Source organism: Bos mutus, chromosome 3 (assembly GCF_027580195.1).
Source record: "Bos mutus isolate GX-2022 chromosome 3, NWIPB_WYAK_1.1, whole genome shotgun sequence".
Classification (NCBI taxonomy): domain Eukaryota; kingdom Metazoa; phylum Chordata; class Mammalia; order Artiodactyla; family Bovidae; genus Bos; species Bos mutus.
The window spans coordinates 81,603,369-81,625,812 of record NC_091619.1 but is presented as its reverse complement, the minus strand read 5'-3'; the positions used below and the strand labels follow the sequence as shown (position 1 = coordinate 81,625,812).

At 36.4% G+C, this 22,444-nt stretch overlaps 1 protein-coding gene across 4 annotated transcripts in view; it reads left to right on the top strand.

Annotated features, from left to right (window-relative positions):
* Window positions 1–22,444, top strand: part of PATJ (PATJ crumbs cell polarity complex component) — a 387,741-nt gene that overhangs the window by 151,057 nt on the left and 214,240 nt on the right. For all 4 annotated transcript variants that reach the window (XM_070367927.1, XM_070367930.1, XM_070367929.1 and 1 more), the window contains exons 26-27: window positions 3,582–3,659; window positions 11,539–11,638. In XM_070367927.1, the coding sequence (XP_070224028.1) occupies window positions 3,582–3,659; window positions 11,539–11,638 (178 nt within the window). The remainder of the gene's footprint in view (window positions 1–3,581; window positions 3,660–11,538; window positions 11,639–22,444) is intronic.

The window sequence follows — 22,444 nt, the reverse complement described above, 5'->3', positions numbered from 1 at the left end:
GTTTACTTTTCTATATTTTATAATGGAAGACAGCTGTTCAAAACATAGGCACTTCTGAACAGTAGAAAAACTGCATAGTTTTTAAAAATATGCTTTTCAGTCCACTGAAATGCAGTGCTTTTCAACCTTTTTTTATATCAAGGCATACAGAAAATAATATTTGTATAACAAACTGGGTAAACAGATGTCTGGCTGTCCCAGGGGCGGGGGGCATCGTTGTGTATTTTTTGCATGCTTATAGCCTGCCCATACCCAGGGGGCTGCAGCCTCACCCCGTATGGGCAGCTCTGCTGTGCACTGTACTCACAGCAAGGTCCCTTCCAGACTTAATGCTACATTTATACCATCAAGACTAATTGAGAGAGGGAAGCAGAATAAAGTCTTCACATTTTTTTATGCAGTTTGAAATTCTGGATTTATTAGAATCCACCCTTAAACTCTTATGATACTGAGAAAGTTGTTGAGGCCATCATTTTATTTCTGGAGACTAAATTGAATAGGAATGTTGGCCAGATTTTCCCTGCCAAATGACACTTCCAGAGAAACAGTTCTGAGCTAGAATGAGCCAATCAAATTATACATTTATATGACCATTTGTGAATGCTTCACCAAAAAATATTCAAAGCATTTTATTAGGTTATAAGGTCAGCTATAAAGGCCAAGCTTTTAATCTAGTTTTTGTTGGTGAGCTGTGGTGGAAGTTTTCATTTGAGTGACCAGTACAATATCTTTAAACTGCTTAAAAAGAAAAATGTCTTCAGCATTATTACATGCTCAAGTCACTTATCCCTCAGGCAGCATCACAGAGTGTCACGTTCATCGAACATTGAACTGTCTGTGGTTCTAGCCAAAGAATGGTGATGATATTAATGTCCATTACTTGTTCCATTTTTTCAGCACAAAGTTGATTCCACCTGAATAAGGCAATGAAAGGAATCAAGCTTCATATTTTTGTATCTTTGGCTTACTTATTCTTACAATTATTATTGGTCATCACAGAAATAGAAAATATAGCCAAATTCTTAATCATTTTTGATCAGTTTAATTAAACTTTGAAACATTCTTCAAAACTTCCAAGGAAGTCATTTCCTAATGTTTGGCCATCAGGGTCCTATGTCTAAATGTGCCTTGAAAAAGAAAGTGTTAGTCGCTCAGCTGTGACTTTGAGACCTCATGGATTATAGCTTGCCAGACTCCTCCCTCCATGAAATTCTCCAGGCAAGGGTACTAGAGTGTGTAGCCATTCCCTTCTCCAGGGGATCTTCCCAACCCAGAGATGGAACCTGGGTCTCCTGCATTGCAGGTGATTTCTTTACCATCTGAGCCATCAGTGAAACCTTCATGAAAATTCTCATCAGCATGATGGATTGAGTGGTGGTGTTTATGTTTGCACTTTTTTTTTAAGTTTTAATTTTTTAAATATTTGTGCTTTTAATAGGTGCTTTAGGAGGACTGGCAACACATTATCTTTTTAAGCTTTTTCTCCTAAATTTCTCAACTACATTTTCAGCACGCTAGAAAGAAATGTGTATATCTACTTAGATTTACTTGGTATATGCTTATTTGAGAGCAGAATTCATGATCTATACTGTACATCTCAATAGAAAGTTTTTATGCCAAAGTAATTTTTTCTACTTATAATTGCATTTCACAGTAGCATTAAGGTTTTCTCTATATATCCAAAACCAAACCCTTTTAAAATTGGTATCCTTCTTTCAGTTCACTAAATTTATTATTATGTGTTGTTTTCTTTTTTCCTGTCTTCCATTTCTATTTCCCTAATATCATTGTTTCATAATGGCATCTAAATTTTTTTGGACATGTTCATTTTGTGTATTAGTCATATATTTTTTACTTTCATAAGAAATATGTGCTCTTCTACTTTTCATAAAGATGTGGTCTTTTTTGGTGAGCAATTTGTCTTCCAAAGTTTGCTAATGATATGTGTAGAGAATAATATTTCTCTATTTGAAAAACAAATAGTATAAACCTTATGAATGGCAACTAACTTTTATCCCATTTCAAAGCTTCTGCCCTTAACTTTAGCTGTTTTTTCCATAGAAGAAAGTAGGTCCAGTATAGGCAGGTGTTTGACTTTGTAGGGAGACAAAGTGTTTTAAAGTCTTCAGAATTAGAAACATATACCTGTAGATCCACTGGTTTTTGAACTCTGACTTAGGTTGTCCTGTGTGTTAAATAGAGAAATAAATATTAAGCACAGTCTCTATTCACATAAGAAGCCACAGATATAAATTGATTTATCACTACTATTACTTTTTACTTTAGAGAAACATTTCTGAGATTGTCTCACTTATTCCAAAATTAATTTTTTCCTTTAGACTCTAAAAGTAGAGAAGAATTCATTGTAAATTGCCTTTTTGAGAAAAGTGCTTTTTTTTGTTTTGTTTTTTAAATTATCCCTAGGGAGGCAGTTCCTTTAATTTTCTGAGTAAGGAGATTTATTTTTCCTTTTAATCTGCATGTCTGTCATCAGATTTTATGCCAATTACTTGTGTTAGCTATTTGAGGAGCCTTTAAAATAACCACTTTTAATAATACAAAATAATTTTGTATTTTCTTAAGATATTTTACAGGTAGTTTTACAAAAAGAAATGAGTCAAAAAGTAATCTGTGCTGTTTGCATCATTAAGAATTAAAGTCATTTCTATGAAATTGAACTGTTTGATTCACTTATAAGCATTTATTGAATGCTACTATGTGGTGCTTTTTCTGAGCATCAGGGTGATAGTGATAAATAACCCTAAATTCCAGCTCTAACTGAGGTATTATCCAGGGGTGTAAATAGCTTTGTATAATTTATCTATATGCTTACAGTGATGGTTAAATATTTATTGAATGTACACAGTGTGCTAGATACCATACTCAAACTTTATGAGATATTACATAAGAATGATTACTGCAAGATTGTTTGTAGGAGAGAAAATTGGAAATGAAGTATGTAAAATCCCATGAAAAGAATGACTGACAGCAAGAAATGTTATATATCCATGAAAAGAAACATATCATAATCATTCCAGCTGACAGGATTTACAGTTCGTTAAGTAAAAAAGAAAAAGTAATATTTACAGAGGCATCCATTCTTTACACGAAGAAAAGTAAAATCAAAGCCTCAAATAAGTGGGCTGAAGTGATATCACTTCAGTGTTAGCTGCCCTTGGTGACTGGAATAAACATATACAATAACCTTAAAAAAAAGATAACACCAAAAAAACAAAACTTGAGCTGGAGTACACTGATGAATAAGGTAATCAATGAAATAAATGTTACATAGGAACTAACTTTCTGGATCTAAACAAGCCTGTGAATTTATTGTCCCTTGATTGCTGCACACAAACACACACACATGCAGGCATGCACATTTGGGTTATATAACTTGCTAGATTTCCCAAGTTGTGTTGTTTGCTTTAACTATACTTCTCATATCTTTACTTTTTAGGTGAAGTTAGAGATATAGTTAAGTAGGATTTTAACTTTTTTTTTTTTTTTTAATGCATGGAGCAATGTAATGATTGTGACATTTAAATTCTTTCTTTCCCTCTTCCTTGTCTTTGTGGTCGCAGGTCATTCCTAGTGTTCATAGCAAGGCCAAAAAAATCACCAATAACCAGGACCAAGACGCCCAAGAAAAAAAAGAAAAGGTAACCTAACCTCTTAAACTTTTAAAAATGTTTTTGGTTTCTTTTTGCATATCTGAGCTGCAATTAATATGTGTTTTTTTGGATGAGTATCTGGGTAGAAGTATGGTTCGTTTAGGACTCTCCTGGTGGCTCAAATGTAAAGAATCTGCCTGCAGGAGACCCAGGTTCCGTCCCTAGGTTGGGAAGATCCCCTGGAGAAGGGAGTGGCAACCCACACCAATATTGTTGCCTGGAGAATTCCATGGACACAGGAGCCTGGTGGGCTACAGGCCATAGGTTTGCAAAGAGTCAGACACGGCTGAACGACTTTAAGTTCACTTCACAGCAGTTGTAATATCTCCTTTCTGTGAACGTACCTAATTCTGGCCTGGATGAAGGCCTAGTGAAGTACAGGTGTAAGATGTCATGGAGCCATTATCAGCCATTATCATCTTTTTCTAACTCCTAAGATATTAAGTTGAATTTCTATTGCTTAGTATTGTTTCTTTTTTTAGCTTCCAAAAGATTTATTTTTATTAAAAATGTATTTTTAATTTCCATGAAAATATTTTAAAAAACTTATTGCTGTTATTTTCAAACCTATTTTAATTATAACCACAAATTGTATTTTATATAATATCTTGTACCTTGCACATTGGTTGAGACTTTTTTTTATGGCCTAGCACATAGGTATTATAAATGTATATTTGTGATTTAAAAGAATAGCTATTATCTAGTTACAGATTTTCATACAGAGTTATTAGGGAAAACTAACTAACTGGGTTATTCAGGTATTCTATACACTTACTGATTTTTTTGATCAGAGTAACTCATCTTCCATTTTGATGGTTAAATTAATCTACTTTTCACATAGCTTTTCTGTTTTTATTTTATATTTTTCAAGATAATTTATTAGGTTAAATTAAAAAATTTAATATCCTCACAGGGATATAATTGACCCTTTCATTAATATGTGGCCTTACTAAAGTAGTGCCTTAGTATCTAGTTCATCCAATATCCTTGAATAGGACAGATTTCCTTTTATATTTTTGTCTGATAGTTTGTCTTGGAAGTTTATGAGCCACACAGAATGAATTCAAGTCTCTAACCTAGTGGGTCTGGGCTTGTAAGGAATTCTCAGGGGACACCTTTTTTCTTTTTCTTTTGTTTTCTTCCATCTCATGCTAAGACCAAGGTCAGGAAATATTCCTGATGTCTTCTGTAATCAAAATTTTGGTTTGTTTACTTTGTTTATTTTAAACACTACCCATTGAAAATTTCACCCCATTAAAGGAAAAAAAAAAAAAGCTATGCCTGATTTTTTCACTTGGGAATACTTTATTTACAGAAATGTATGAGGGCTAATCAAGACTCCTTGAGGATTTGGGGAGAAGGGTTCTTGAAAAGGATAAGGAATTAGGATAGGAATTAAGTTGGTACCAAATTATAGAACTATCTGTTTTATCTCTGAGTTCAGATCTTAATCCCAAAGGTTATATTCAGATTAGCAGTAACATACACTGTGTGTTCAGGATTCTGTGGTTTGTTTTTGGCAACTGCCAATAAACAGATAATATGTAGAATCTAGAAGACCATGGTTATTGTTGCAGAGGTATTAGTTTTGTACAAGTTGCAAGTCATCACTTGCAGAATACTTTAACCTTTTGGTCCTTTTTTGCAGGGATTGGGTTTTGGGGGTTGATATCTTTAGTCCTACTTCCCACCTTGTTTGACCTCAAATAGAAACTTTGGACTAATTAAATTTCTAGCTCTCACTAGATAAAAATGAGTACATACTGCATGATTATATTTATATAAAAGTTGAGAAAATATGTTTTTGTAGTGACAAGAATATCATTGGTTCAGGAGAATAGGATGCCAGGGAAGAGGGTGATTAAAAAGAGTCATGAAGAAACTTTTGGGGTGATGGTTACATGTTCGTTATATTGATTATGGCGGTGAATTTGAATTGTACACTTTAAAATCTGCAATTTTTTAAGTCAGTTATACTTCAGTATATTGGAGTGAAGCTATTTAAGACAAAAATTCCCTGTTTTTCTGGAGTTTGCGTTTTACTAGGGCAAAGCAAACAATATAGAATTCAGTGACTGCTAACTTTAAAGCAATATGGGGATGAGACCTGAAGACCCACAAAATGTGACATCTGGTATATAAGCTCAAAGAAGGGAGATGATCTATCTCATCATTTCTCTTTTTCTGCATCGCCCAGAATGCTGCCAGCCACCTATTAGGCATACAATGCATATTTATTGCATGAATAAAGAATCCTAAAAACAGAACAAAACTAAATCTCTGGTTTTAGGTCACTGGGGAGTGGCACATGCCCTCTGGGGATTTACCTTTTGATTTGGAATTTATGGTTGTTTCTGGCCTCAGTTACAAAAATATAGTTTTGAATTTTTATCTGTGATATATATATATGTGTGTGTGTGTGTGTATTTTTTTTAAAGAAGGGCTTCTCAGAATATTTAGTCTGTCTTATTGCTGGAATTGTGTTGATTCGTATGTTGATTCAAATATCTGAACATTAATCAAATGTTTATTGGAAACCAATAGTGTTACAGTCACTGTGCTATAGTCAGTGGATATAACATCAAAAAGGAAACAGACAACAGGCTGTGGAGACATGGACAATAAATACACAGATGAATATAAAGTGGTTACTGATTTAAATACTTTGGGGAACAAAGTAATTAATTGACTAAGGAAAATTCCAAATGAGATTTCATGAAGGAAAAGATAAGTGTATGATACTTAACAACTTTGGTACATTAAATCAAATTGAATTTCAATATATAGCAAGGATATTTGCATTCAAATTTTTTAAAAAATACAGTAAGAGCCCAGTAAAACTGAAAGTCAATGTATAATAAGTCTACCCACCTGAATTCCTTGGCATGGAGCAAAAGTTGTCACTAAGTTAGCATGGTAATAGTTAACAATGCAACCATAAACCCCAAATCAGAAGGTTAAATGGAACACAGGAAAATGACTTTTGTCCGGACAGCATTTGCCAATACCTGTTGACCTAAAGCCAGAGGTATTTGTTTTGTTTTTAGTTTATTTATTCAATAAATATGTATTGTGTGTCTGTTAGGTTCCAGGCAGTGTTGGGGATAGTTAGCCATGTTAGTGAATCTTTGGAGAATTCAGAGGTGAATATTGTCCCCAATGGACAGAGGATCCTGGTGGGCTACAGTCCATGGGGTTGCAAAGAGTCAGGCATGACAGAGCACAGCACAACAGTTTATTATTGCCCCAAAGCACTCCCACTTGTGAGTCAATTGGTCATATGAGAATCTACATCTCCATTACAGGATGATGTTTCAGTGGTTACAGGATGTACTTCACTATACTACTCTTCTCTGTAATTATAGCTTGTGTACAAAGCATTATTCTACACCCTGGAATGACAAATTACCTTCACTCCAAGAAGTGCATATATGAATGTGATATGTAGTGAAATAACTAGAAGTGTAATTGGTATGGTAGAAATATGCCCAGAGTACTAGGGGAGACTTTCCCAAAGATGGGAGGTCACGTGATGACTAAACTCTCTCTTTAACAGTTATTATTGATAGAAATAATTTCTTTTAGGTATTTTTTTCCTCCTTAATACAAAAGCAATCATGTTCTCTAGAATTCCTGACAGTCAGAAAGGAGACAAAATCACTTGAAACTCTATTAGTAGAGGTGTAGGTTAGAAATAAAAATTTTGGCTTGAAATTATTCACATTAAAAAAGATAAGGGAAGAAAGTGACTGAAAAACTTAAAAAAAATCAACAAGCAGATCTTGAATAAATCTCTAGTTTTTTCTTATTTTGTTTTATTTCATTTCAGTATTTTCTGACCTCTTATATAGAATGTGAAACATCAGACTTCATAGAAATGCTATAATCAGCTGTAGGTACATAACTCTTTGGTATTTTCTTTCTAAATTTTCTTCAGTATTATTTCATATGTTTTCTTTCTTTGAAGGAAATTGTGGACACTCTTTACAACTGGGAGATGTCATTAATAGAGAAGTAGTCCTCTGTAGTTAGCTATCTTCTTTTTCTTTTTGTGTATTACCCAAATGAAAATGCTGTTTCCCGCTAAACATAGTAGTCCCTTAAAGTATGCTTGCTGCTGCTGCTGCTGCTGCTGCTGCTGCTGCTAAGTCTCTTCAGTCGTGTCTGACTCTGTGCGACCCCATAGACGGCAGCCCACCAGGCTCCCCCGTCCCTGGGATTCTCCAGGCAAGAACACTGGAGTGGGTTGCCATTTCCTTCTCCAATGCATGAAAGTGAAAAGTGAAAATGAAGTCACTCAGTTGTGTCCGACTCTTAGCGACCCCATGGACTACAGCCCACCAGGCTCCTCCCTCCATGGGATTTGCCAGGCAAGAGTATTGGAGTGGGGTGCCATTGCCTTCTCCATAAAGTATGGTTACATTAACCTTATAAAAAATATATATCCCAAATAAGTATATTTTATTATATGTGAAATATACTTCAATAAGATTGCTATTAAGGCATGCTTCTATTCCAAGGGAAAAATCTGGATTTGTCAGACTCTGAAACTAAGAGGAATCTCAGGAAGGCATTTGCAAACATCAGAATGATCTCTTGTGACCCTCTTGATGACACTTAGAGTATTATAGGATGCATGCTCTCTGATTATTCTTAACAGCAACAAATAAAACAGCATTCCATCAGGGATACTCTACATTGTGCTAATCTTTAGAACTGGCTGATAATTCTCAGGCCAATGTGTAACCAATTGTGATACACACGTGCACAGCATGTGGACATGTGGATATCATGCAACATTAGTGTAAATGTTTTTATTATCTTATATATTTTTGTTCTATATTACACACCAGTGAGATCAAGGAGATCAGGGAGAAGGTATAAGCATTTCTAATTAAAATCACCAAGTCTTTTTGACTTTGTGAATCTAGATTCACATATTAAAATGCTTCTGAGTTAGTTGTTTCTGTGAAAAGGGATTTCTCAAAAGACTGGCACATCTAAAGTAATATACGTTTAGTTTCACTATTTCTTAAAAAACTCTGGGAATATGAGATTTAAATAATGCCTCTTAGTCTCTAACCAATCAGAGAGACTTTAAAAGACTGAGTTTTTAATACCCCCAAAGGTAGGAGACTATTTCGTGTTCACAATGAGGTAAGAGTCTTTCTCCTTTTCAGATACACACAGGACTTTCAGCTTTTGTCCTGCAACTTTAGCCATGTGTCAGATGGAAACACAAAAATGCAAAAACACTGGTCTGTCTGGCAAAAAGCTGTTCTTTACATTGGAACCAAGACATGTTCTTGTACAAAAGCACAGCCAGGCAAACAATCTAATAAACATGTTTGCTTTTTTCTCTCAATCAAGAGAGAGTAGATGCCCAAAGAAGCAGTATGTAATAGATCCTCATCATTCCAATAAATATCACTAAATTGCCAGATCATAAAACCAGATTCCACTGATTACTTCTACTAATGGTGAATAATTTACAGCCGAAGTACAAATCAGGACCAAACTTAGCTTAATATTAGAAACAACAACAACAACAAAAAATAGAATTGAAAATTTAAAAATGGAAAAACAGGTAAAAAGACAAAGTTCTGTTGCCACTGGGAATTTATCGTCGGAACCAGGAAATCATGTGTATGGGATTGTATGTCTCAGGCTTCACAGTTCATTGGTTCTGGAAGATGAGTATACTTGAACATATCAGTGGGGCTTCCAAGACTGACTAATAAAATTAAAGAAAAGAAACTTGACCTTTGAAATTATGCAGAATGTAACAGTGCCAGATGTTTATTAAAATTGCTAACATGGGAACCAAAAAGGTGGTTATCCTGGTTCAGAGAGAATTGGAAAGAGTATTTATATTTGCTGAAAAAAATGTTTAAATAAGATTCAGATTTAGACACTAAACTTGTTAATGTCTTAGAAGGCAACGCAACTTTGTTAAAATAACTTACATTTCCAGAAGAAATCTCAATGCTCTTTTTACAAAATGTATTTATTTATTTTTTTGGCCGCACTGGGTCTTTGTTGCAATTCATGAGCTCTTGGTTGCCGCACATGGGATTTTCCTAGTTGTGGCGAAAGGGGGTTACTCTCTAGTGGCAGTGCATGGGCTTCTCCTTGTGGTGGCTCCTCCTGTTGTGGCGCGTGAGCTCAGGGGAAGGGCTTCAGTGGTTGCTGTGTGCACTCAGCAGTTGTGGTGCGCAGGCTTAGTTTTCCCACGGCATGTAGGATCTTAGTTCTTGGACCACGGATCGAACCCATGTTCCTTGCATTGCAAGGTGGATTCTTAACCTTGGACCATCAGGGAAGTCCTTAATATGCAATGCTCTTGGACAAGAACGGTTTGTGTTATTGTCATTTTTCTCAATGCTAATATGTCAGAGAACTGAAACAACATGAATGACAACCAGTTATTTACTCATTCAGCAAACAGTTAAGGACACTGTTCTCAGAGCTGAGCATGTCCTATGGTCTGTGTTTTTCTCTACCCTCACAGAAGTTCTTTCACCTGGCCCTCCCTGTGCATACCTTGCTCTAGCCTTTGCTGCCACAGTGAGAGCCTGGACCTGCCTACACTCTTCTCCCATATGTGGTAGAAAGCTGCCTGGACATCTGGCAACCCACATTCATACCATAGGGAGCCCAGAATATGCTTATCCTACATTCTTTGTGAGCGTGTTGGTAGAAGTTAAAGAAATAGGTCACGTAAACAATTGTCCCTTAAATATACTTTTTAAAGTGCTATTAAAGAGAATTCATATATATCTTTTACTACTATTTTAAAAGCTAGCTCTCCTTGTTCTTAGCTTTGTCTTTCACTTAGAATGACCCTTGATTAGATGTTATCCTGAATAAATTTGAGTGTGTGTTTTTCCTTATGGATGCCAAATAGTGTTTTCTATTTTGGAGGAATTTATTACATGTCTGCTTTCTGTAATGGACCAGTCATTGTCCATTTACTGAAGTGTATCCTGCCATTAGTGGCTTTGTACTGTAAAGCGTAATTGATTGTGCTTTATTGAAATCCTGTAGCAAAACAAATCTTAATTCAGTTATTTTGGCATCTGTGGGGAGCTTGGGTATATCGGCTCCTATTCTTTCCAGCAGCTTGGATCTCTCCGTAGTTTGGCATGTTTTATTTTTCCCAGCATTTAAGAAAAGGTCTGCATTGTATAAAGGTAATATGATCATAAAGTCTACTTTAATTAAGTCTCTTTAAACCAAATATTGATGTACTGTATCATTTGGTTTGTAAATGTAAAGAATACGTATACAGAAATACAAAAGGTATTCATCATAAAGCTTTTTCTCTCTCTCTTTTTAAAACATTGAAATATATGTTAACTATTTACAAATTATAGATGAATACCTCTTCAGTTAGAAAATCTTGGTATTTCAAGTGCTTTATAAATAATGAAATCTGTACCTTTTATAATTGAATAAAAAGTTGAAATAATTGTAAGATTAACACATTGGGTCATTTTTATATCTAAATCATTATTTATATGTCTTTCATTTGAGTTATTTGGTCAGAAACAAAGAAAACTAACTTTCAACAGTGTAAAGAAGATACATATAATTGGTTTTCTCACTGGAGAAAGGAAGGCATGCTTCTGTGAAGGTCAACAGTTTTAAAAGTTGTGCTTTTGAATTCCTGTTTTCTGTATTGGTGTGTTTACATCACAGAGTCACTTTACATAATAACATAGAGAATAAAAAATTATAATCCTAGTGATATGATGAAGGTTGGATACAGTCAAAATATTTACAGATTATCTTTTAATCCTGTTTGTCATTGAGGAAGAGCTTGAACAAAGGCAATTAACACTTCTCTCAAATTTTGCATCTTCAGAGGCGAGGAACTGCTCCACCGCCAATGAAACTGCCTCCTCCTTATAGATCTCCATCTGATGACAGTGATGAATCTGAAGAAGAATGTGCATTTACCAACAGTGAGTTCCTTTTCATTGTTTGGGATAGATGCATAACATTAAATTATACTTTAATGATTGTTGTAAATTATCAAATACAGTGGTGTGGGTTCTTAGAAAATGTGTATGAACATATCTTGCTGAAAAAGAAAATTCAGATCTCCTAACTTCTGTGACTTAATATTTTCCTAAGCTTTTGCCTCTGACATTAATATAACAGAGTGAATATCAAAGGCAACTGGGTGGTAAACTTTTATCTACAGTCCATGCTAGTCTTACTATTTGGTTGTGAATATAGAAATGCTAAGAAGTCCTTGAAATTGGAGTTTGACCAATAGTAACCAGAGTTGAATGTAGATATTAGACCTTGATTACTTGCTGTGCCCAGATGAATGGTGATATTGACAATGCAAAATTATAGAAGGCCCACCAAGTCATAATTGTCTCCTTTAGATGTCATTTCATGATGTCCTTTTGCATTAGTTGCAGGAAATATGCATTCACATGTATTTAAAGGAGGCTTTATTTAAAAGCATTTACATTCCTTTTATGCATGTAAACTATATGTAGTTAGATCTCATTGCTGTTGTGTACAGAATTTGTTTTGGAGTGATGAAATGCTCTAAAATTAGATTGTGATGATGGTTGCACAATTTGTGACTATACTAAAACCTACAGGATTATGCATTTACGCGGTTGGCTTTAATGGTTTTTGAAATTTGTATACTTTAAAATAATATTTTTCCTTATATAGAAAAGGAGTTTGATACAGAAATTGAAAGAGTGAAAATTTGGTCTCCAGTACTTCATAGTATGTGACCTTAAGTATTCCTTCTTCTATGAAAATAATGGTACCTATTTTATAGGGGTTGTGATGAGGATTAAAATACTGTGATAAGGCTGTTAGCCTTTTATATTGTGAATCTTCAAAAAGTATTATAAAGTTGACTATAACTTTATAATTTTCTAAATATATAAATAAAATATAAAAATAAATATAAATAATTAGGTTGACTATAAAAACTTGCTTTGTACTTTGTGATTTTATAGAACACTTTCTTGTGCATTTTCATTTATTTGACAATCTTTGTTGAAAACCAACTGTTTTTTACTAACGGTGCTAAGTGAGTCTGCTGTGAGATAAATGAAACTTTGCTGCTGCTTTTCTCAGTGGGGTAATCCACTTTGAATGGAGGATACAAAGGCATGGAAACAAAATTTAACAAAAGTAGTGCAGCGCCTTGGTTCTCAACCTCTTTGAAAGCACAGCACATAATGGATACAATTGATGTATGTGTGCACTTGTATAATGTAACCCTTTGTTTTGATAATAGATATTACAGAAGCTGCAGCAGAGTGGAGGTAGCTTGTTGATTATTCATAATTTCTGGGTTACTAGAAGGCCCATATTTGCTTGGTTGTTAGGAAACCTGGTTTAAGCATATGACTAAGATTACATTCTAACCCTATTCACTTAGTTGTGAATTCATGAACAAGTTTCTTAACCTTTTCATGGCTTTTCACTTTCTCATGTATATGGAGAAGAGGGGATATCTTATAGTAACCTGTCTCGTAGTATTGCTGTGAGCATTAGAGGAGAAAACATTTAAAGAACTTAGTATAAGGATTGTGATACCTAGTAAATACTCCGCTTTACCATGTGCCAGGTCTTCATAAGTATTATTAACTCAGTCAACATAATAATTTTGTGAGGTCTCTAAATACACAAATAAAGAAATAGGCTCAGAGAAATTAAGAACTTTGTCAAAAATTACACAGCTAATAAATAGTTGAAATGGAATTTAAACCCAGGCACTCTGACTCCAGAGCTGGTACAGTCTATCATCTATTCTTCCCATTAATTAAAATGTTAATATCCCAGAAATAGGAACAGCATGATGGGGGGTGGCCCAGTGGAAAAGAATCTGCCTGCCAATGCAGGAGACAGGAGATGCAGGTTTGATCCCTGGGTTGGGAATGTTGGTGACTGAGCACACATTCAGTGTAAATCACTGCCCCTCCTGAACCCCACTAACACTGTGAGTGTGTGCTGTGAACATGCATGTACACGTGGTCTTGGAACAGCTCTGTCTGTCTAGTGGCGTCAAAGTGGTGTTCACTATGTGTGCGTGTGTGTTCAGTCGCTCAGTCGTGTCCAACTCTTTGTGACCCCATGGACTGTAGCCTGCCAGGCTCTTCTATCCATGGAGTTTTCCAGGCAAGAATACTGGAGTAGGTTGCCATTTCCTACTCCAGACACTGAATGCAGATATAGACTCCTAATAACAAAGTCATCTTTTAACTATGACATTTCGCAGATTCTCCAGCAAATTTGAATTTCACAAGTTTCTCCAGCTGTGAATATGACTTTCCATTCATTTTGCTCCCCAGTTTTTCCCTTCTCAATGTACATTTCCTTCCCATTGAATTTACTTTTAATCTTCTGTAGAAGGGTTTGAACTGTATGGAGTCATGACATAGTTCACATTTGAAATGTATGTGAACTTAAAGCCTCTAGCTTTCCTGAATTTCTTCTTGATATGGATCCTGTGAGTTTTTATTTGTTCCTTAACTCTTATTAAATTACTGCTTTGCTCATCTGTCCAAAAATTAACAGTAAATTAGTTCACTGTTTTATCAGATTCTTATTGTCCCCACACTAAGCATTTCTTTTTACAATGGTGAAAATGTAGTTTAATCTAACTTAAGTCAGCTTTGGTAAGTTACTCATTTATAAAGTTTATCCAGTCAAGAGATACTTACTGAGTAGGTATTTTAGGTGGGCGGACACTGTCTTAGGTGTCGGCAACACAGCAGGGAACAAGATTTCTACTCTTACTGGCTTATATTCTAGATAGGCAAAAAGCTTATAAACAATAAAATAGTTTAAATATTATAAGTACTATCAGATCAAATCAGATCAGATCAGTCGCTCAGTCATGTCAGACTCTTTGCGACCCCATGATTCGCAGCACGCCAGGCCTCCCTGTCCATCACCAACTCCCGGAGTTCACTCAGACTCACGTCCATCGAGTCAGTGATGCCATCCAGCCATCTCATCCTCTGTCGTCCCCTTCTCCTCTTGCCCCCAATCCCTCCCAGCATCAGAGTCTTTTCCAATGAGTCAACTCTTCACATGAGGTGGCCAAAGTACTGACGTTTCAGCTTTAGCATCATTCCTTCCAAAGAAATCCCAGGGCTGATCTCCTTCAGAATGGACTGGTTGGATCTCCTTGCAGTCCAAGGGACTCTCAAGAGTCTTCTCCAACAGCACAGTTCAAAAGCCTCAATTCTTCGGCACTCAGCCTTCTTCACAGTCCAACTCTCACATCCATACATGACCACAGGAAAAACCATAGCCTTGACTAGATGAACCTTTGTTGGCAAAGTAATGTCTCTGCTTTTTAATATGCTATCTAGGTTGATCATAACTTTCCTTCCAAGGAGTAAGCGTCTTTTAATTTCATGGCTGCAGTCACCATCTGCAGTGATTTTAGAGCCCAGAAAAATAAAGTCTGACACTGTTTCCACTGTTTCCCCATCTATTTGCCATGAAGTGATGGGACTGGATGCCATGATCTTCGTTTTCTGAATGTTGAGCTTTAAGCCAACTTTTTCACTCTCCACTTTTACTTTCATTAAGAGGCTTTTGAGTTCCTCTTCACTTTCTGCCACAAGGGTGGTGTCATCTGCACATCTGAGGTTATTGATATTTCTCCCGGCAATCTTGATTCCAGCTTGTACTATAAACACCAAATAAACAAGGTAGTTTGAAAATAAATCCCTTGGAGGAAGCAAAATTAAGTGAAATGGAATGTCCAAGCAAGGTAAGACCTAAATGGCAAAAAGGACCAAAGAGCTGGCTTTTTAGTCATCATATTGATCAGTTTTTTTTCCAAAACTGTGATTCTCAATAACACATTTAACAACCAAATATAGACGTGCACGTACACACATGCAAACACACTAATATGCATATATAATTAAAACAAGGGTTTCATGAAATATTGGTTACCTTTGTAACATATGAAGAACTTTTTTCTGTACTACTTTTTTTTGGCCCTGCTGCATGGTTTGCACAACCTTAGTTCCCTGACCGGGGATTGAAACTGGCCCACAGCAGTGGAAGGGCTGAATTTTAACCACTGGACCACCAGGGAATTTCCTGTATATGGTTCTATTTCGGTTTTTAAAATGCATTTGCATCTCAGTTTATTTCTTGATTGACTATGGGTCACAACCTGGAGAATGAAAAGCACACATCTGGATCTGTGGTTTTCAAATGTTGGCTTGCATCAGAAGCACCTGTTGGAAGTTGTTCAAACATTAATTCCCTACCCCCAGTTTCTAATTCTTCGCACCTGGGAGCACCCAATAATTTACATTTCTAGGTAATGTTAATACTTCTGACTCAGGGTCCGCATTCTGAAAACTGCTGATCTGGACGGTATTAAACTCATGGGAACTGGAGACAGCAGCAAGAAGGGACTCCAGCACTTGCCCAGCATAAGAGCATCCAAGCATAAGAGTACTCTCAGATTATAAAATTAGTTTAAGAGAATGTGTTTCAAGAAGGGTTATGTCACGGAACCTCCGTGGTCAACTGTGAAAGGATTCTGAGAGGCTGAGGAGGTTGGAGACAGAGTAATAACCCTTGAATTTAGCAACATAGTATTGCTGGGGATGTTTAGTAAAATAAACAAAGTAATTATTGTTCAGGTTGTTGTGAGAATTCAGTGTTTCAACCAATACAAGCATACCTCCTTTTATTGTGTTTTGCTGGATAATTTTGAAGCTTTGTGGCAACCTGCATCATCAGATGATGTTTAGCATTTTTTTAAAGCAATTATGTGTTTTTAAATTATGGTATGTGCATTGTTTTTTAGACATAATGTTATCATATACTTAGTAGATTATAGTATAAACATAGCTTTTATCACTTCATGGCAAATAGAAGGGGAAAATGTAGAAGTAGTGGCAGATCAGGGCATCCAGTCCCATCACTTCATGGCAGATGGATAGGGAAACAATGGAAATAGTGACAGACTTTCTTTTCTTGGGCTCCAAAATCACTGCAGATTATGACTGCAGTCATGAAATTAAAAGATGCTTGCTCCTTGGAAGGAAAGTTATGACCAACCTAGATAGCATATAAAAAGCAGAGACATCACTTTGCCAACAAAGGTCTGTGTACTCAAAGATACGGTTTTCCTGTAGTCTTGTACGGATGTGAGAGTTGGACCATAAAGAAGGCTGAGTATCACAGAATTGGTGCTTTCAAATTGTGTGCTGGAGAAGACTCTTGAGAGTCCCTTGGACAGCATGGAGATCAAACCAGTCAGTTGCAAAGAAAATTAACCCTGAATATTCATTGAAGGGATTGATGTTGAAACTTAAGCTCCAATACTTTGGCCACCTGATGTGAAGAGCTGACTCATTGGAAGACCCTGGTGCTGGGAAAGATTGAAGGCAAAAGGAGAAGGGGGTGGCAGAGGATGAAAGTATTAGATAGTATTACTGAGTCAATGGACATGAATTTGAACAAACTCTGGGAGAGAGTGGAGGATAGAGGAGTCTGGCGTGTTATAGTCCACGAGGTCGCAGAGTCCGATATGACTTCATGACTGAACAACAACAAAGCTTTTATATGCACTGCGTAACCAAAATGACTCAAACCGTGACTCACTTTTTTGCAGTAGTCTGGACCTGAACCTCACACCTCCCAAGTATACCTATATAGAGAGTGTGTTACATAACAGGCATTTATATTATAGATCACTCATCTTCTTTAATACATAGTTGAACATATGACATTCTGGTGTCTAATTGCCATAAGATATCGTACAATCATCTTAGCAATAAGAACTTTTTGAATTTTAATTAAGAGTTTTGAAACAGTTCAAAATTAAGAAGTAGGGCTTCCCTTGTGGCTCAGTGGTTAAGAATCCCCATGCCAATTCAGGAAATACAAGTTCAGTTTCTGATCCAGGAAGATCACACATGCCCTGGAGCAATTAAGCCTGTGCACTGCAACCACTGAGCTCGTGTGCTGCAACTGCTAAAGCCCACAAGCCCTAGAGCCTGTGCTCCATAACAAGAGAAGCCACCACAGTGAGAAGACTGCACGCCGCAACCAGAGAGTAGCCCCCATTCTCCACAACTAGAGGAAAGCCTGCAAGCGACAAAGGCCTAACACAGCCAAAAACAACAGATAAATAAAATTATTTTTTTAAATCAAGAGGCAATATCCACATAAATGCTTACCTATTGACAAAACTACCATTATCAAACCTGCATGACTTGTCAAAGGGAGTTATCAGTGGTGCAGAACTTTTTACTTTATGGTATAGTGTTTAATACCGAAATTTAAAGTTATTTAGATTGCCTTGTTAGAGGTTTAATATCATCGAGGGCATGAAATGATAACTCAGTTCACTGTCATGTGATGACTTTCCAGTCTTTATTTCTGGCCTTAACCTTGCTCTGATATCCTGACCCAGATTTTCAGTTGGCTACTGGAAAGATGTCATAACTTTATTGTCTTTCTTTCTGAAAAGTGAAAGTCTCTCAGTCGTGTCCGACTCTTTGCGACCCCATGGACTATACAGTCCGTGAAATTCTCCAGGCCAGAATACTGGAGTAGGTAGATGTTCCATTCTTCAGGGGATCTTTCCAACCCAGGGATTGAACCCAGGTCTCCTGAATTGCAGGCAGATTCATTACCAGCTGAGCCACCAGGAAGGCCCTTCTTTCTGAAAATGAATCAGCAAATATAGATAAATCTTCTTTCTCAGTCTCCTCATACTTGTAGCTTCGTGTTTTTATTGCCACAATTTTAGTGGCTATGTGGTAGTAGCCATAGTTTATTAAGTACCTACTATGTGCCGTAAATTGTCTTCAACTCTTTAAGTGGATTCTCAGAAGAGCCTTTGAAAGGTGATCTCTTCTGCTGATTTCAGCTGCATGTTACATTCTTTGGAAAATCTTGCCCGACTCCTTATTCTAATACTTATTCCTGTATTTTTTTTTTTTTTTGCCAAATTAATGAAAGAAGGTATGTGACTCGCATAGTCCCATGCAGTGCACTGAAAACCCAGATGTGCTCCTAGTGCTTTGGAGGTACCTTTTCTCCTGAACTGTACCATCCATGTGGTTTCAGAGCATTCTGTCCAGAGCAGCTTGATGTCTCTTTCTCAATATGCCACCCATTATTTTATCTAAAATTTCCAATCCTCAGGGAGAGGCGCCACAGTCTCCACAAAGTCCTGCTTTGTTCACTTTCGATCCCAGAATGTAAATGCTTTTATATCACTTGGGTCATTCTAACCTGGTGGCATTCAGTCTTTCAATTACAGTTTTAAACTGCAGGCAGCAGAAGATTTGGAATGACTTTATGTAACATAAGAGAGTGAAGCAATGAGAATCTTACAATTGACCTGTCTCTTAATGCATATGAAGTCCTAGGAATTCAGAATGTAATTGACTTGTCTGACACCTTGCTTTTAAGTGATATAACAAAGATTTGAATAGAACCTCCTGCTAAAGACCTTTTAAAGCCCCTTCTTTATCCCTTAATTCCAGAATAGCATACTCTTCTGAGGTGTTTTTCCACATTTTTTTCCCCCTCAGTAAGGATTTCGTTTAACTATGACTCTGATACATCATTATAGCATTTTGCTCAGATTCCCTCCCCCCATTACATGTCCTAATGTAATATTGAGTATAAGGAATATATTTGGAATATGAAGTGCAATAAAGTTAGCCTGTGATCCACACCACACAAATAAAAATTAGATTACCAATACCTTGCATTTTGTGTTTTATTTTAGTTCTTATTTTCATGTGAGTTGTTTTTAAGGATTGGATACTAGCTAAGACCCTCTGAAATGTGATTTATTACCAGATCACTCAGAATCAGACTATGTATAAGTTTAGAGGGGATGGCTTTTTAAAAAACAACTTTATTGAGATATAATCCACATTATCATACAATGCATCTACTGAAAATGTCCAATACAGTAGCTTTTAGTTTCATACTAAAATCACTGTTAACTGTTTTAACAGTTATTCACAAATAATAATGCAGTTGTCAATCTCAAAAACTCAACAACTAAAATAATCTTTGATAACTGTACGTCGAGCTATATATATATAGCTTATATATATAAGCTTTATATTACTGTTAAGTTATATAACTTTATATAACTGTAAATATGAAAAAATCTTCTAATCAGTATTATCTACTTAGAAAATATGAGAACTTTCCTAATAGAAATAACAGAAAGACTTTTAAAAATCCACTAATAATATATTTATAAATGCAGGTCATTTCAATGTTCCATAACTTTTGAGTTACTTACTGTTTGGCAGTGTGGTAAAAACTATAAACCCACTCACTCTCAAGAAAAATGTGTACGGATTCACAGAAATAGTCATCCGTACACACACACACACTCACACACACTTCTAAATAGGCATCATTTGGTGTTAGTGAAAATCTTGAAACCAGTATAAAGTGATTTGAGTCTAATTAAGTGTATATGGGGCTTCCCAGGCATTGGTAGTGGTAAAGAATCCTCCTGCCAGTGAAGGAGCCACAGGAAATGCAGTCTGATCCCTGGGTGAGGAAAATCCCTTGGAGAAGGGAGTGGCTACCCACTCCAGTATTCTTGCCTGGAGAATTCCATGGCCAGAGGAACCTGGAGAGCTACAGTCCATGGAGGTCACAAAGAGCTGAACATGACTGAACATGCACACACACACACTAAGTGTATACAGGCTTTTTAAAATACGAAAACTTTATTGGACATTGACTTAGAAATGAAATGCTAAGTGATTTTGGAAAAGAAAACTTGAGAGGATGGGGCCATGCACTTCCCGAGTATCTGAATATATTCTTAACTGATTGCTTTCAAACTCAACCTGGAGCTTTAGAAATGAGTGAGAGAGTTTTTGGCTGTCTGAATAGTTTTTTTCTCAACCCTGGACTACTGAATTTGGACTTTAATTCTTTATTGTGGAGGACTGACCTTTGCATTATAGGATGTTGAACAGTATCCTTGGTCTCTACTGACTAGATGCCAGTAGCTTCTCCCTCCCACTCCAGTTGTGACAACCAAACCAGTCTTTATACATTGCCAAGTGTCCCTGGTCTCAATGGATAGGCTATTCTACTGTTACTTGTTAGTTGGGTGCCAAAGGCACTATGTTGTATGTATGGGATAATCTTGTACAGCAAAGAATTACCCTGCATAGGATACCAGTAGCACTGTTGATTAGAAATATTGTTTAGAACTAGTTATTAAAGCAGTTTAGTATTTGCATTAGAAATGATCTATAATAGACCTAGAGTCTATTCAGAATTTAGAATATAAAATTATTTTTGAAATACTAGAAATAGGATAAATTTACAATGGGTTAGATAATCATTTGGGGAGAAAATATGCAGATATTCACTTCTCACCGAAATTATAAGTGAATTCCAAAAGAATCATGTATGTCTGAAAACTGAAATCATAAAAATATTATAAAAGTCTAAGATTTTAAAAAGATACACTCTTGGTACAGGTTAACATCTTTTGATTTATTATATCAGCACAGTAAAAGATAATGATGAGTTGGCTTACAGAAAAATTAAAAACATAAAATGTATACACATATTTTTGAATACATATATATTCAGCTAAAGGTATGGCAACCCACTCCAGTATTCTTGCCTGGAGAATCCCGTGGACAGAGGAGCCTGGTGGACTGGTGTCCGTGGGGTTGCACAGAGTCAGACGTGACTGAAGCGACTGAGCATGCATGCATACATTGGAGCAGGAAATGGCAACCCACTCCAGTATTCTTGCCTAGAGAATCCTGTGGACAGAGGAGCCTGGTGGGCTGCTGTCCATAGGGTCACACAGAGTTGGACACGACTGAAGCGACCAAGCATGCATGCATGCAAAGGTAAAGGAGAAAAGGAAAGATATACCCATCTGAATTCAGAGTTCCAGACAATAGCAAGGAGAGATAAGAAAGCCTTCCTAACTGATCAGTGCAAAGAAATAGAGGAAAACAATAGAATGGGAAAGACTAGAGATCTCTTCAGAAAAATCAGAGATACCAAGGGAACATTTCATGCAAAGATGGGCACAATAAAGGACAGAAATGCTATGCACTTAACAGAAGCAGAATATATTAAGAAGAGGTGGCAAAAATATACAGACCTATAAAAAAAGATCTTAGACCCAGATAACCACGATGGTGTGATCACTCACCTAGAGCCAGACATCCTGGAATGCGAAGTCAAGTGGGCCTTAGGAAGCATCACTATAACAAAGCTAGTGTAGGTGACTGAATCCAGTTGAGCTATTTAAAATCCTAAAAGATTTTAGGATTTCATGCTGTGAAATTGCTGCACTCAGTATGCCAGCAAATTTGGAAAACTCAGCAGTGGCCACAGGACTGGAAAAGGTCAAATTTCATTCCAATCCCAAAGAAGGGCAATGCCAAAGGATGTTCAGACTACCACACAATTGGACTCATCTCACATGCTAGCAAAGTAATGCTCAAAATTTTCCAGGCCAGGCTTCAACAGTATGTGAAACATGAACTTTCAGATGTTCAAGCTGGATTTAGAAAAGGCAGAGGAACCAGAGATCAAATTGCCAACATCTGTTGGATCATGGAAAAAGCAAGAGAGTTCCAGAAAAACATCTACTTCTGCTTTATTGACTATGCCCAAACCTTTGATTGTGTGTATCATAACAAACTATGGAAAATTCTTCAAGAGATGGAAATAACAGACCATGTTGCCTGCCTCCTGAGAAATCTGTATGCAGG